At 36.2% G+C, this 15,021-nt stretch overlaps 2 protein-coding genes across 2 annotated transcripts in view; both read left to right on the top strand.

The window, feature by feature from the left end:
- The window catches only part of LOC127438826 (natural killer cell receptor 2B4-like), a 162,529-nt gene that overhangs the window by 2,079 nt on the left and 145,429 nt on the right, over positions 1 to 15,021 (top strand). Inside the window, exons 2-3 of the mRNA XM_051694706.1 lie at positions 1,275 to 1,613; positions 1,879 to 2,081. Of these exons, the coding sequence (XP_051550666.1) occupies positions 1,275 to 1,613; positions 1,879 to 2,081 (542 nt within the window). The remainder of the gene's footprint in view (positions 1 to 1,274; positions 1,614 to 1,878; positions 2,082 to 15,021) is intronic.
- LOC127438848 (uncharacterized) overlaps positions 11,285 to 15,021 on the top strand; it is a 55,458-nt gene continuing 51,721 nt past the window's right edge. Inside the window, exons 1-3 of the mRNA XM_051694758.1 lie at positions 11,285 to 11,640; positions 11,952 to 12,287; positions 14,485 to 14,684. Coding sequence (XP_051550718.1) covers positions 11,580 to 11,640; positions 11,952 to 12,287; positions 14,485 to 14,684 — 597 coding nt within the window. The 5' untranslated portion in view covers positions 11,285 to 11,579. The remainder of the gene's footprint in view (positions 11,641 to 11,951; positions 12,288 to 14,484; positions 14,685 to 15,021) is intronic.

The raw sequence follows: 15,021 nt of genomic DNA, 5'->3' as shown, positions 1-15,021 counted from the left end.
ATAGGCATTCAGTCGTTAACTCCGTGTTATATAGGCATTCAGTTGTTAACTCCGTGTTATAGGCATTCAGTTGTTAACTCCGAGTTGTAGGCATTAACACTGTGTTATAGGCATTCAGTTGTTAACTCCGAGTTATAGGCATTAACACCGTGTTATAGGCATTCAGTCGTTAACTCCGTGTTATAGGCATTCAGTCGTTACGTGTTATAGGCATTCAGTTGTTAACTCCGTGTTATAGGCATTCAGTCGTTACGTGTTATAGGCATTCAGTTGTTAACTCCGTGTTATAGGCATTCAGTCGTTAACTTTGTGTTATAGGCATTCAGTCGTTAACTCCGTGTTATAGGCATTCAGTCGTTAACTCCGTGTTATAGGCATTCAGTTGTTAACTCCGTGTTATAGGCATTCAGTCGTTACGTGTTATAGGCATTCAGTTGTTAACTCCGTGTTATAGGTATTCAGTCGTTAACTCCGTGTTATAGGCATTCAGTCGTTAACTCCGTGTTATAGGCATTCAGTCGTTAACTCCGTGTTATAGGCATTCAATCGTTAACTCCGTGTTATAGGCATTCAGTTGTTAACTCCGTGTTATAGGCATTCAGTTGTTAACTCCGTGTTATAGGCATTCAGTTGTTAACACCATGTTATAGGCATTCAGTTGTTAACACCGTGTTATAGGCATTCAGTTGTTAACTCCGTGTTATAGGCATTCAGTTGTTGTCTAGTAGTAGGCCTATTATTTCTTCTGTTCTAATTCTCCCTGTAGGCTACTTGTCACATCTACTGTCTAAATGTAAAGAATGTTCAGTATATTGGGCCAAACATTTTTAATCTTATATAGTGTGTTAATTCTGTTCCATACGATGCATTTATGTCTCAACCAATATATATATATATATATATATATATATATATATATATATATATATATATATTAAAGTGCATGTAAAATTTATTGCTGTCCATATTATATTACAAATTGTCCTACATTTACATATATGTCTTCAGCATACAGTATTTTGGAAAATATGAATGAATTGTCAAAATAATCAAATCAATTCGTGATCTAATTTCAACATTTCATGACCAAATATTAAGCCTAATATTTGAAAACATTTACAGGCCTACCTACTCCATTGATATTAGTGGCATTAATAAAACCCAGAGTCTTGTTTCTGGCTATGCCACTGAAATAAATTGACTACAAAATATCCTCTGGTTGTTAAATAAATATGTAGTTTAGATTATCTTCAGATTTGTACTTTGTTTTCCAGGTGTGTTTGGTGTTGATACAGATGGATTGAAGTCAGTGTCGGTGATGGAGGGAGATTCTGTCACTCTACACACTGATCTTACTGAAATACAGAGAGATGATCTGATAGTGTGGATGTTTGGACCTAATGAGACTCAAATAGCTCACATTATTAAACAGTTCAGCTTGAGCTTTATAGATGATGGTGATGATGGAAGATTCAGAGACAAACTGCAGCTGGATTATCAGACTGGATCTCTCATCATCAGAAACATCACAATCAAACACTCTGGACTTTATAAACTACAGATCATCAGTAACAGAGGAACTTCATACAAGAGATTCAGTGTTACTGTATACGGTGAGTACAACCCGTCACATGTCATTTGTGTTCACTGATTTAAGGTCTTAATGAGAATTAGAACAGAATAAATATTTGTACTCCTGCACATCATGTCTCAATCTGACAAAAGTGGAAGTGGAATGTGATTAGGTAGTGCAAATTACTGATGTATATGAATGCATTATTAGGCAAAGCTTTGTGATATAAAGGTGAGAACGTGCCTGGTGTAGGCTACTGATTTTTTCTAGAGGTATTACTTGCTTTTCTTTCTTTTGTTTTCCAGCTCCTCTTCCTGTTCCTGCCATTACCAATAACTCTTCAGTCTGTTCATCATCATCATCAGAGAGATCGTCACTCTCTAAATGTGTGTTGGTGTGTTCAGTGGTGAATGTGACACAGGTGACTCTCTCCTGGTACAAAGGAAACAGTTTATTCTCCTCCATCAGTGTGTCTGATCTCAACAGCAGTCACTCTCTACCTCTGGAGGTGGAATATCAGGAGAACAACATCTACAGCTGTGTGGTGTCCAATCCCATCAGAAACCAGACTAAACATCTCAACATTACTGAAGTCTGTCAGAGGTGTTCAGGTGTGTCAGTGGTGATATTAGAGTCTCTTGGTCTGTATTGATCATAAATACTGTAGGACATCAGAAACATTGTGCAGGTTTATCTGTATGAGCTGTAACCTTTCCTTTTGTTTTTAGTGGACCTGACAAAATTTTTTAAAAAATCTCTAAAGAACTCTCATTGCCATACAGTCAACACAATTTGATCATTTTTGAGTATTGTCCTGTATAGCATCTCATTTGACAATTAGATCAAATATATACTCTCTGAGAAAAGCAGATCTGAGTTTCACAGTGATGATTTCAATGGTGAAATGTTTTACAATTTTTAGATTGTTCTGATTTTCTCTCCCTGATCTGCTGTTGTTTCATAGTATCTTGACTGGACTCATTTGCACTAATGACTGTTTTCTGTTTGTCCATTACAGAACAGAGCACACGTTTCTATCTTATACCACTGATAGTTGTTGCTGTACTGGGGCTGGTGATAACTGCAGTTTCTGGAATGATGCTCCGGCACAGCAGGGGCGGTAAACTACCATGTCAAAGGGGCAAGTATTATTGTAACCATATGACTCTTTTATTGTATTAAAAAACTGCCATAATGTCATTTTAACCACCATTTCAGGTTTTTGTGTAATATTTTTGGTAGTAAAAAAAAAAAAACTGTGCTTATTGTTAAAACAGTCCAAACTCATGAAGGAAAGATACATTAAGCTGCAACAACATTCTGTGCACACCGTAATACGGTAAGAAACAGTTTTTTAACTGTTTTTTTTTTTTTTTTTAAGCAAAGATTCTGCATAACTTTAATGAATAACATACTGTAAATTAAAGTTGCTTCTGGTTTCAAAGCCAGTGGAGTTAAGGGTGTTGGTTGTGGGAGATTCCTTAAAAAGATATGATTATTTGTATCACAAGCACTTGTCATATGTACCAGCACTTCAGTAGCAAGTTAAGACTAAAATAAAATATAAATGTAACCACATCAGTCTTTTTACAGTATTGGTACTACCGAAGCAATTCAGTATTCACAGTCTGTCTAACTGATAGACGGCTGCTTTCAGACACATTCCTATTTGTGTATGCAGTATATACAATATTAAGGCTGTTGATTTAACATGTTAATTCAGAAAGATTAGATACAAAATAAATATGTGTTAAAGTTAATGGAAATAATCATGTCCTCTGAGAAAATTCAGAAATAATGAGTTTTACCACCTTCATGTTTTACAAGAACAAGTCAGCGCAAATCTGTATAGGCAATGAGCAGTTATACATGCAACAAACAGACTGCTCCGCTGTTCAAAATTAGCTGCACATTGTACAGTAGAATTCAGGGGTCTCGAGAAGCATTTATTTAAAGTTTCAAACTACATTTTACTTGACACAGAGTCTAAAAAAACATGGCATGTATGGCTGGAGATGCTGAGAACCTGTGCAACGAGATGCAGTCACAGTAAGATAATCCAAAAGCATGTGTCTGACACATGGACTAGACCAACAGAAATACTGCAGACGGAGCACAAGAACGTGTCCTGTGACAACAGCCCTCAGAAAGAATGACAAACTCAATTGAATGTATTGTACATACATAGTTACTATACATGCAGTCAATTTCATATTTTGAGTAAAATGAACACAATTAGCATAAACATGTAGCAAAGAAAGATTATTTTGTTGAAGTAATTACTTCAGAGGATGCATTGGAATTCAATAAAAACATGTAACAACAACAATATTTCTTCAAATCAAGCCAGTCTCCCTTTACCTTTAAATTACTTTTCTTATTGTATATATTGGAATATTTTGCAAGAAACATAAAATATATTATTTCTATTCTTATAATCAACAACATGTATCAATAGTTTGATACATTCTTATCGTTTTATATTCAATTACATCATTCGCAATGCTTCATGGGATTGTAGTTTGTATCCTCATGAAAAACAGTAAGTACACAGTCTTGTACCTTTTGTCTTTTTGTCCAATTTTCAAATATTTTTTGCCTCAAAACAAAGTTTGTGATGATGTAATTCACCTCGGTGCTGGTTGGTTTGATTCATGACTTATAACTCTTTCATGGAGGATTTCATGAAAAGCCTATGCAAAAAAATGAATGGGAAAAATACTTTCAGAACCCAGATGCTCTATTGTTGTGCTCTATTGACATTTTGACAACCAACAAACAACTCATCTTGAATTTGCATCAGATATTTGTTGTTATCCTGTAGTTCACATCATGGCCACCAGAGGTCTTGTAGGAACAACTGGCTTGCACTGCCTGCTTGGTTATTTTATAAACACTTACAATACTATGGACTGTTCACTAATCTTGAACAATACACAGACATGACACATTAGTTTATAAATAGTTATAATAACTTTGATAATAAATGAATGTATTTCTTCAAAATAAATAACCTAATGGATGAATAAATGTAACAAAACTATGTTGAAAAACTCAAATACCGCATAATTCAGAGCATTCTCCCATAAACCTGAGGTGATTATCATAAACTGCAATTAAACTTTATTATAGCGCAGGTCTTTTGAATGCTTGATTCTGATTGGTTGACAGACATTCTAAGGTGTGCTATTATTTTCCAGTAAACGCACGACTATGAAGTAGTTCCAGGTCTTGACCGCATAACGGTTCCATATCACTCCACCAAGTTATTTCAGTTATTTCAAAGAGCCGTACTGCTACAACAAAACAACCAATTAAAACAAAGACATTGGTTAAGTACATCGGATAATTGTTTCTAATGCATTTATTTATTTATTTATTTTGCAACAAACAACAGCTTTTCGGTAGGCTATGTTTTTGTTAAAAATAGCCAGATCGCATCTACTGTGATGCAATGCCGACTGTGACGTGTTTTATAAGTTAACGGCATGAAAAAGAAAAGATTGTCCCTTTTTATTGTAATAGGCTGTCACTGGATGCTCTCTGCAGCCACTACAGTACAATGGCACCAAGGAACTGTACAGCAAAACACGAAGGCAAAGCAGCTGACATTTACATCTACGCTGGTGTATAATAATGCAATGGGTCTCGACAGTACAGTAATTATCCTTAAGTTAAATTACACAAAGAATGTGTAATTTACAATATGGAATGCCTTTGATATGCAAGAATACATATACCAAGATAGCATGCAGCCAGCAACATTTTAATAAGATTTTCTTTGACGTTAATCCAGCCAGTGTGAAAGTGTCATTTTTTATATACACAAAAGTTATATACAGTGTGCTTTGTGTAAAAATATAACAGAAAAAGCCGGGGGGTTTTTTACAGCTCCACCATGGTGATACACTGTCCATGGTGCTGAATATGTTACACTTGGTCCTGAGGTCAGAAGAGATGTACAGGTATGTGGCAGGTTAGTGTTTGTTAAATTGTGCTGGTAAAAGACCGGTCCAGTGTAGTGATTGGAGCTGTTTTCTTCTAATCTGAATTCAAAGTAAACAAAGAGAAGTACAAAATGCTACATGGAGAAGAATATTCACCATGACATAATTTCTTGGACTTCCAGGTCAGGCTAACATTGTTCCACAATAGCTTCAAATTTAAATAGTAAATGCCTTGTTGTTATCAGTCTGAGGAGCATAAATGATAGTTGAATCATTAGTCTGCTATAGCCGACAGCAGAGGGAGCTCTTGACAAACATTTAAAATCTGATATCCCAGATTAATGGGAATCTAAATCATTTGGAGTAATGGCCCAGAGCTGTAGCAAGGTCATCTGGGCCCCCTGACTGTATATTGCTCTGGGCCCCTTTCCTATTAAAAAACACAGTTTATAATTTGTTGTGGGGCCCCTTGGATCTTTGGGCTCCTTAGAATCATTACCACCTTTCTCCCCACTAGCTACGGCCCTGTATGAACCTCTGACAGCTTAATGTGTTTATCAGTTTTGATGTTGTCTAGATATTTACTATTTAGATAGTGCAGCAAACGTTATGTCACTCTGATTAATGTTTTGTTTAAATTAAAGCCATGAAACTCAGTCAGGGAGTACAGCAGTATCAATGTGAACACAGATGTACAGTCTCAGGTCACGTCTTATTTTAACACCTTTTCTGCAGTTTTTAGTCCAGATGATTGTTTTTGGCAAGTGTGTATTTTCAATGTGTTTTTTTATTTTATTTTATTTTTTTTTGGCTAGCTGAGTGATCAACACAAAGGTAAAGAGTAAAACCTATTGAATTGACTGCGTGTATATATACCTTACAGCTTTTTTTAATTCATAAAGAAATTAAATATTAAATATTTTCTCATCAAGGTCTACAGAGCCTTTGTTTGGCATTCACAAAACAGGACTTTGTTCCTTTGAACTTGATTTTCTTTTATGTGTTGTAATTTAATATATAGCAGATGTTGCTATATACCCCCCCCCCCCCTTCTTTATATTGTGTGCACATGGCATCCAGGTGCGCCATTGTGCTGTGCCTTTTTCACCTACAAAACTGCTATAACATTTCTAAAAGAGGCTTTTAATAACAAAGAAAAAAGGAACGTGAAAGGTAAAATGGGAGACTTTAAATTGCTTTGATGTACTAACCAGGGCTGCATTTCCCAAAAGCATCATAAGCCTAAGTAGATCGTCGAAACTATTAGTGCCAGTGGTCTCTACGATCAACTTCAGCTTATGATGCTTTTGGGAAACGCAGCCCAGCGCGCTTTCATGCGTGATCTCACACGATTATGCGGAATAAGCTCACAACATGTGTGGTCATGGAAATGCATTTAAGGCGTTCCTTTTTATCAGTGTAAGGTCATAAACGGCTTAAGAATAAACCAGTTGACGGGTTTCGCATTGGAAACACCTTACTGGCTGTGGCAGCGGGGGCGTGTTCAAGCGTCCGTCCAGAGAGAGAGAGAAAGCGGTAAGGGTGCTTGCACCTGAGCTAGATTATGTTTAACACCTGTCTCTAATTCCAGTGAGCAGGGGGAGAGCGGCATTTAAACAGCCACGCCACCAGCAACCGGGAGAGCGACTGGCACAAGGAAGGCCACGGTGCTACAGAAGCTGTTGTGTTTAATGTGTTTGTGAAGTTAAAGTGTTTAAATAACTCTGTGCCTGTGAGACTGTTGAGTCTGTGAAACTATAAGCATCAAGGTGGCCATATTAAACGCTTACCTGAACCTGGAAACCTCGCTTCCCTGTTCTCCTTTCCACTGAACAGTGTTATACTGGCATTCTCACCAGCGTATCCAATCTGCGCTTTGTGCACGACAATTGTGCGCATGCATCTTCACGGTTTGACGTCCAAAGCAGAGAATAACGCAATTATTTCAAATAAATCATTTAAACACAATTTTCTTGCTTTGTCAGATTTTTGAATAAGATCATTTTTGGGAGTAATCATCGAGTTAATGTGCACGTAAACGGGCTGACTTCAAGGGCGTAGATTTGGCTTGAAAATTGGGGGGTTACCTCCCCCCGTCCCCCCTGGAATCTACGCCCCTGGCTGACTTGTGTTGGCTTTTATGTGCACATGCATCACTATATTGCAAAGTGACATACAAGTATGACATTTCGAGAAATTAAGAGGCAGTGGATTAGATATAGAGTTATATCATTATGTTTTTTCTTGGTTGATGTCACGAGCTAATGAGACTTGTTTGAGTTCAGACTGGTTCTAACAGGATGTGGTTTTAAAGTGAGAGATGGTGAGACACAGTGGTCATGGTAAAAAAAAGAACAGAAAAGATAAACAACTCTGCCAACAAAAAACCTGATTGAGCAGTTGGTGAGCAAACCCACACGCTTGTGGAAAATTATGAAACGTGAGCCCAGGTATACAAGGTCAAACTCTTGAGATCTATATCACAGATGCAGTAAAAAAAATAAAAATTATGTGCTTATTACAAAATGAATTTACTGGTATTAAGAACCTTTTCACTAATGCCAATCAGATTGTAACATGGTAGTATAAACATCAATAACGCATCATATTAAGACCTTAAATACTGTAGATGTAAAAACAACATGCAAAGGGTTTAGTTTTAGTGAAACCTTTGAAAACATATAATAAAATATTACTATGACCAATGTTTATCCAGTGGGAACAGGCTTGCTTAAAAAAAAGTATAACTGTATTCACTGCCAAATTGCAACGTTAAACAATCAAATCACTCATCTCTTGAGGGTCAAACAGTTTAGATTAATTTGAGTACTTAAAGAGATGTTCCTGGGATTTCTCCACATTAACTGAAATTTGTAGTTGTGACTGTAATCAAAAAAACAAAACAAAAAAAAAAAAAATCCAGTAAAATTCTCAGATCACATCCATGCACACATGTCTGTTGCCTATGTGGAAAGCTGGACGAACAGGTTTCCATGAGCTCGAGAAAAAAAACTAAATGATCACACTTGAATTAATTCTCATTTTTATTTCTTTGTAACGTATGTCTTATGCCTGTGGTTGCAATGAAGCTAGCCTGCACAAAACCTCAGTTTTTCTTTTTCCGTCTTTGCAGAGAGCAGAATAAACATGAGGCTCTTCGTGCACTCCGACACACAGGTTGAGTCAACCTGAGATCTTTTGTGGTTCTATTTATTTTTGCCAGCATACAGTATATGTCAGGGCTACTGGGTGGGTGTGTGGGTGGTGGGGGGGCTGTTTATATGCTTCTCCATCGAAAGGGCTCTGCAGCAAAGGGACAAAGCATCTCCGTCAAAGGGGCAAAGCGCTCTTCCTCTGAGGGGCACCTCGGGGATCGAGCCCCCAGAGTCCTTTTTGGTTTCATAGAACAATTAGTGAATCCATGAACATTTTATGATGATCTTACATTCTATGGCAACAAAATAGGATTACTGTGACCTCTGAAAAGTACATCATTATATCAGTAATAAAGTCAGTGACAAGATGAAATAGAATTTTAATCTGTCTCTGTATTTTTATGGTTAAAAGTAATATTTCAAACAATTGTAAAGTAATGTAAACTTTACATACTTGTATGGCACAATTGTTTCCTTCAGAAAAACTTCCTTGAGAATAAGCATAAAAAACTCTCAAGGGTGTTATGTTACATTGAATCTGACCCGCACAAGGCATTTATCTCTCTTTCTCTCTCTCTCTCTCTCTCTCTCTCTCTCTCTTTTTTTTTTTTTTTTTTTTTTTGGTATGCAGAGAGCCAAATGAACTTGATACTTGTGTGGTGTTTTTACAATATAAATATACTGCATATAATGTATATAGATCTATATTTATATATATATGCAGTATATTTATGTATACTGTGTAGAACCACACTCAAACACATACACATCCATACATGCATACAGTTAGTCTGAATGTGAGTGTGCAGGATGTGTTAAGCAATTGCATGTGGGTGGGTGGTATGGTGGGTGGAGAGCTGTTTTTACTCACTTGACCCTCGGCCTGACCTAAGTAAATAGCTTTACTGGAAAATTCATTCATGTGAATTCTTCACAGATTTAAAAACAAAGATATCCAGGTCAGATGTGAAACAGGGGGATTTTTTTTATTAAATTAAATGGATGCATTATACAGATTTACATTTATGCATTTGGCTGACACTTTTATCCAAAGCAACTTACAGTGCCCTTATTATAGGGACAATCCCCCTGGAGCAACCTGGAGTTAAGTGCCTTGCTTAAGGACACAATGGTGGTGGCTGTGGGGATTGAACCAACAACCTTCGACTTACCAGTTCAGTGCTTTAGTCCACTACACCACCACCACTGCTGCTGATCAAACCCTACATTAAACAAAGATGAGATTGAGAGTGAACTTGCAGACCACAAAGAAGGAAATCTGTCATTTAGCCCCTGGCTTTGGACATTTCACACAGCATACAGCACAAAAATATGGCATTTGCAGCTCAGGTGTGAGTTTTGTGGTTCTATGAGCAAAGATGACTCGTAAATAAATTCGAAATTGCGCTTCTTTACCTCAGATCATCAAAAAACGAAGCTATTTTTGACCCGATCTCATGAAAATTCGTACATAATTTACCAGTTGGCTATTTCGTATGGTCTCGCACGATTTTGTTCACATAAACTCATACGACTTCATCACGTGCAAATTCCCGTATGTCCAATGCGGAAGTATGTCCGAGTTTCGTGCACGAGGCGTTAAGGACATACTTATTAATATTATGCCCTTACACAAACCCCTTATCTAAACTTAACCAATCAGTAGAGTGTGTAAACATGATAGGAAGCTGTTGTGTGTGACAGAAGCAAGTAATTGTCGTGTATTAGATGGAAACGATGTCCAGAGACGTCATTGGCTGTAGTGAAAGTCGTAGGAATTCAGACGAGTGCAGTCGCACGATACCATACGAATTAGCCAAATTTAGAAAAGTCGTACGAATCCTGACGATTTCGCCTTGAGAGTCTGTTGGCTATTTTTCTGGCCGGTCCAGCTAAAGTGCATGGCCTGTATCAAAAAGGTGATTGGCTCTTTTACATTTAAGGCAGGACTTATATGAGGATCCCTCATATTGGATGTTCCCATTTTCACCATCAAGTGCTCAGTTTCGGGCTAAACAGTCTCTGGCTGTTTACACCCTCAAGACACATCATTCCTTTCCGTTAAACGCTCTGTCAGCTTCAGTGTTCATGCAGGGGGCGTGTAAAAACACATTCATGATTATTGACTCAAGAATTAGACTCCTTTCTCTTTTCATGAGCTGAAAACATGTTCCAACACCACAAGAAATGGATAAAACTCTCGCTTACCACTGAATCAAGTTAGAACACAAAATAAAGTTTCTCTCTCAAGTATTTTCTGGAAGAAAAAAAAATCCAAGTAGAGTTGCTCTGGAAAAATCCTGGTAAAGCATTTTACTTTCTGGTAAAACTGGAAGAGCGAGGCAACAAGCAAGATATTCAGTATTTGAACTACACGTGTTTCCATGCTGTTCAGTTCCTTGGTTTTAACACAGAATGGGAGTAAAACTGTTTTGATATATGTTTGGACCCATGCTATCTAAGCCTTATAAAACCCCAAACTTTTCTTACTCATAACTGTGTTCATTTGTGTAAGATTTCCATCAGATAGGATGATAGGAGCATTATAGGATTAATTTATGCTTATACATTGATGATGTGTGGGTCACATGAAACAGAGGGAGAGAGAGAGAGAGAGAGAAAGAGAGAGAGAGAGAGAGAGAGAGAGAGAGAGAGAGAGAGAGAGAGAGAGAGAGAGAGAGAGAGAGAGAGACTTGACTTAGCTTCAGAGAGAGACCTTCAAACCAAGTCAACGCTCTCAAATCAATTTACTCTCATGAGCAACATTTACAGGATTATTTTTTATTATTTTATTTTTTTAAATTGGAAATATAAAGCATTACCTTACATCTAAAAATTGATGTTCTGGCTAAAGTGTGATTTTTTAAAAAATTTTTATTTATAATTATTGAAGTCTTGGTCGATATGGTAAAGAATATGATTCATTGTACAATTTTGATTAATCTCTGTTTGCTGGTCACCAAAGGTACTGTACATACATATCTTTATGCAATTTATAGAACAATTTATCCTTTTGTGTTTTAGTGAGTTAAAAGGTCTAAAGAAAATAATCAAATAACTAGCAAACATCTTCTAATTGTATTTGTATTGAATGTTTTTCATTATGGAAACTTCTACTCCCTTAAATGTCAAGAACATACATTTATGATTATTTAACAGTAGTTTTTTTAATCCATCAAAATGTTTATCTTTGCATTTTCTCTTTGTTTTACTGGTCTGTTGAACTAAAGTCTGTGTATTTGATGGGGGACTAGAATACTTCTCATTGTTTTTCAGGTGTGTTTGGTGTTGATACAGATGAAGTGAAGTCAGTGTCAGTGATGGAGGGAGATTCGGTCACTTTATACACTGATCTTACTGAAATAAAGAGAGATGATCACATACTGTGGAGGTTTGGATCTGAGAATCCAAATAATGTTATAGCTGAGATAATAAAAAGGGCAGATTTGATCCGTACATACGACTATGATGGAAGATTCAAAGACAGTTTACAGCTGAACAATCAGACTGGATCTCTCACCATCAGGAACATCAGAATCACACACTCAGGACTTTATAAACTAGCTGTCAACAATGGACGAGTATTTTACAAAAGCTTCAGAATCATCTGTGGTGAGTAAACTGAATAAGTCATTAAGTGCCATGTAGGGATATGCAAAATTGTTTAGCATGAGTTGCAGTTGGACAACAATGCTCTTTTTGCCTCGATTATGAACACAAAGGGCTGCGATTTAATTAAATAGCCTGTTCCACACACTCTAAGAGCACGATATGGCAAGCCGAACTGACATTTAATCAGGTATGGAATTACTACAAGTGAAAGTGTTATTTTTTTATATCAGTAAGTACATTTGCACTAGTATAAAGGCGAATTATTTGAATAAAAATGACGTCATCACTCACAGAAACACATTCGTGATAGAAAACAAATGGTAAAAATGGAAAAACTTGTAAAAGCCGTAATTCTTGACATCTGTAACTGCAATTTCTATGGAAAGCCAAATTATCTTTTAATGTTCCCAGCATTACTCGTTGTAATTGCATTTTTACTAATAATAAATAAATTAGAGAGCTCTAAAATATAATTCTTACTAGTAAGATTATCAATTACAGAGCTCTACAATTGAATTAGAGAGCTCTATAATTCAATTGTTACCAGTAAGAATTTGAATTACAGGGCTCTACAATAGCGATACTTACTAGTAAGAATAGTATTGTAGAGCTCTCTATTCAGCGCCATCTCATTATGGTAATCTCACCTCATACATATTCATACAGTATGATCTGGCTTGTATTAATTGGCAGGCGGGAAATTCTGGCGCGCATTATCAAAATGAAAGAGATACAGGGTGAAGAGGGAGAGCAGCAGGCATTAACTATCAGAAAGTTCTCTGTATTTATCAGGATCATCTTGGCTTATTCTTTGTACGTTGATAAGCAATGAGTCAAGCACCCTCAAATCATGAAAAGTAAGTTGTCTCGTAGAAAATTACGTTTGACCGATTGAACTTTTCTTCTGACTGCTGTCATTACCGATAACGCTTCCATTTCTCAGTTGGAGAATGACGCAACACCTGTTTCCACTGTTGTCTTGTCAGATAGCCTACTAGCTTTACGGCTGGTTGAAATAATCTGCACTGATAACTGATATATTCCTATTAACCTTAATTCTTCTGTGTCTTGAAATATATCTGACTCAGAAACCATATTTAATTTAAAAGCACACTCTTTGGAAGACCACATGTAATAAAATTACCATACAAGTTTTCCAATCAAGAAGGTGCAAGGTGAATCATGAAGATGAATTGAAATATATAGTGCATTTATAGTGATTAAACATTAACCTTCAATACCAAAGAATATCAGAGTTTTCTTCACGTTACAGTAATTCTGACAATATGTGAACACATTTCATATGTTTGCTAAATAAGCTTGTAGATTAGTGTACATATATTTCAGGCTCAAATTTAACCAAAACGCACATTAATTTGAAATGTAGCCTACCTCAGGCGGGATTTGGTAAGGGAACTGGGTGTAATCGCAATTATGTTTTGCATCTAATGAATACGAGTTTTTAATAGTAAGAATACAATTGTAGAGCTCTCTAATTTATTTCTTACTAGTAAAAATGCAATTACGACGAGTAACGCTGGGTGTATTAAAAGATAATTGCGCTTGCCATAATTTTCACTAGTAGAATTACGCAATGATCTGTCATCCACTCATATTCAAAACACAATTACAGATATCTATAATTAATCTTGTACTAGTTTAGATATTTGGTGTCAGCTATGTACTTCTTGTAAAAATGATCCATTTTTTTAAAATCAGTAATTACATTGTTACTAGTGCAAATAATCATTCCTGATATCAACAATCGAATAGGCTCAGTAATAGTTTACTGCACATTAAACTGGAAAAATAAAAAGCATTTTAATATATAAAAAAGCATGAAATACTTTCCCCCCGTTTCTCTTAAGAAAACACCGACCACTCTGAAATTGATGCCTGTGTTCAATGAAAACTGATGCATGAAGTTGTCATTAATTGGTTTGGATTAATATATTATAATATTAATTCATAATTTTCATTTAGCAATACAATGGTGTCCACCAAATACACCAAATACTAAAACAAATCTGAAATTCATGTTTGTTGTTCAACATTTCAGTCAAATTGTTATGTTTATAATATAATTTGTACTGAAAATATTGTAATTAATTATTAATCAAACACAAATAGAAGCATTTTCACTTGTGTGACAACAATTTTGGACCCCACTAGTTTTAAATTTTCTCATGTTTTCCAGCCCCGTCCACTTTGCCCGTTCCAGTCATCATCAGAGACTCTTCTCAATGTTCTTCATCATCTGAAAGTTCATCTAAATGTGTGTTGGTGTGTTCAGTGGTGAATGTGACACAGGTGACTCTCTCCTGGTACAAAGGAAACAGTTTATTCTCCTCCATCAGTGTGTCTGATCTCAACAGCAGTCTCTCTCTACCTCTGGAGGTGGAATATCAGGAGAACAACATCTACAGCTGTGTGGTGTCCAATCACATCAGAAACCAGACTAAACATCTCAACATTAATGAACTCTGTCAAACGTGTTCAGGTAGGACAATAGTGAAGGCTATACGTTTTTATTTGCAGAGGACTACAGAATTGTTGAGAAGGTTATCTTTTGTAGAAATGTTCAAATATTTAACAAATAAAGGAAAAGTAGTGTTGACTCATGTTGAAACTCTTGTTGTTGGTGGTGAAATGGAGAAATATTCCTTGATCTGCTGTTGATCCATAGCACATTTTTAAAGGTCAGACTGTCATGTCAAAGTTACTCTAATGTCTG

The sequence above is a fragment of the Myxocyprinus asiaticus genome, chromosome 50 (assembly GCF_019703515.2).
Source record: "Myxocyprinus asiaticus isolate MX2 ecotype Aquarium Trade chromosome 50, UBuf_Myxa_2, whole genome shotgun sequence".
Classification (NCBI taxonomy): Eukaryota; Metazoa; Chordata; class Actinopteri; order Cypriniformes; family Catostomidae; genus Myxocyprinus; species Myxocyprinus asiaticus.
The sequence above is the reverse complement of the archived record's forward strand: the minus strand, read 5'-3'. Positions and strand labels throughout refer to the sequence as shown.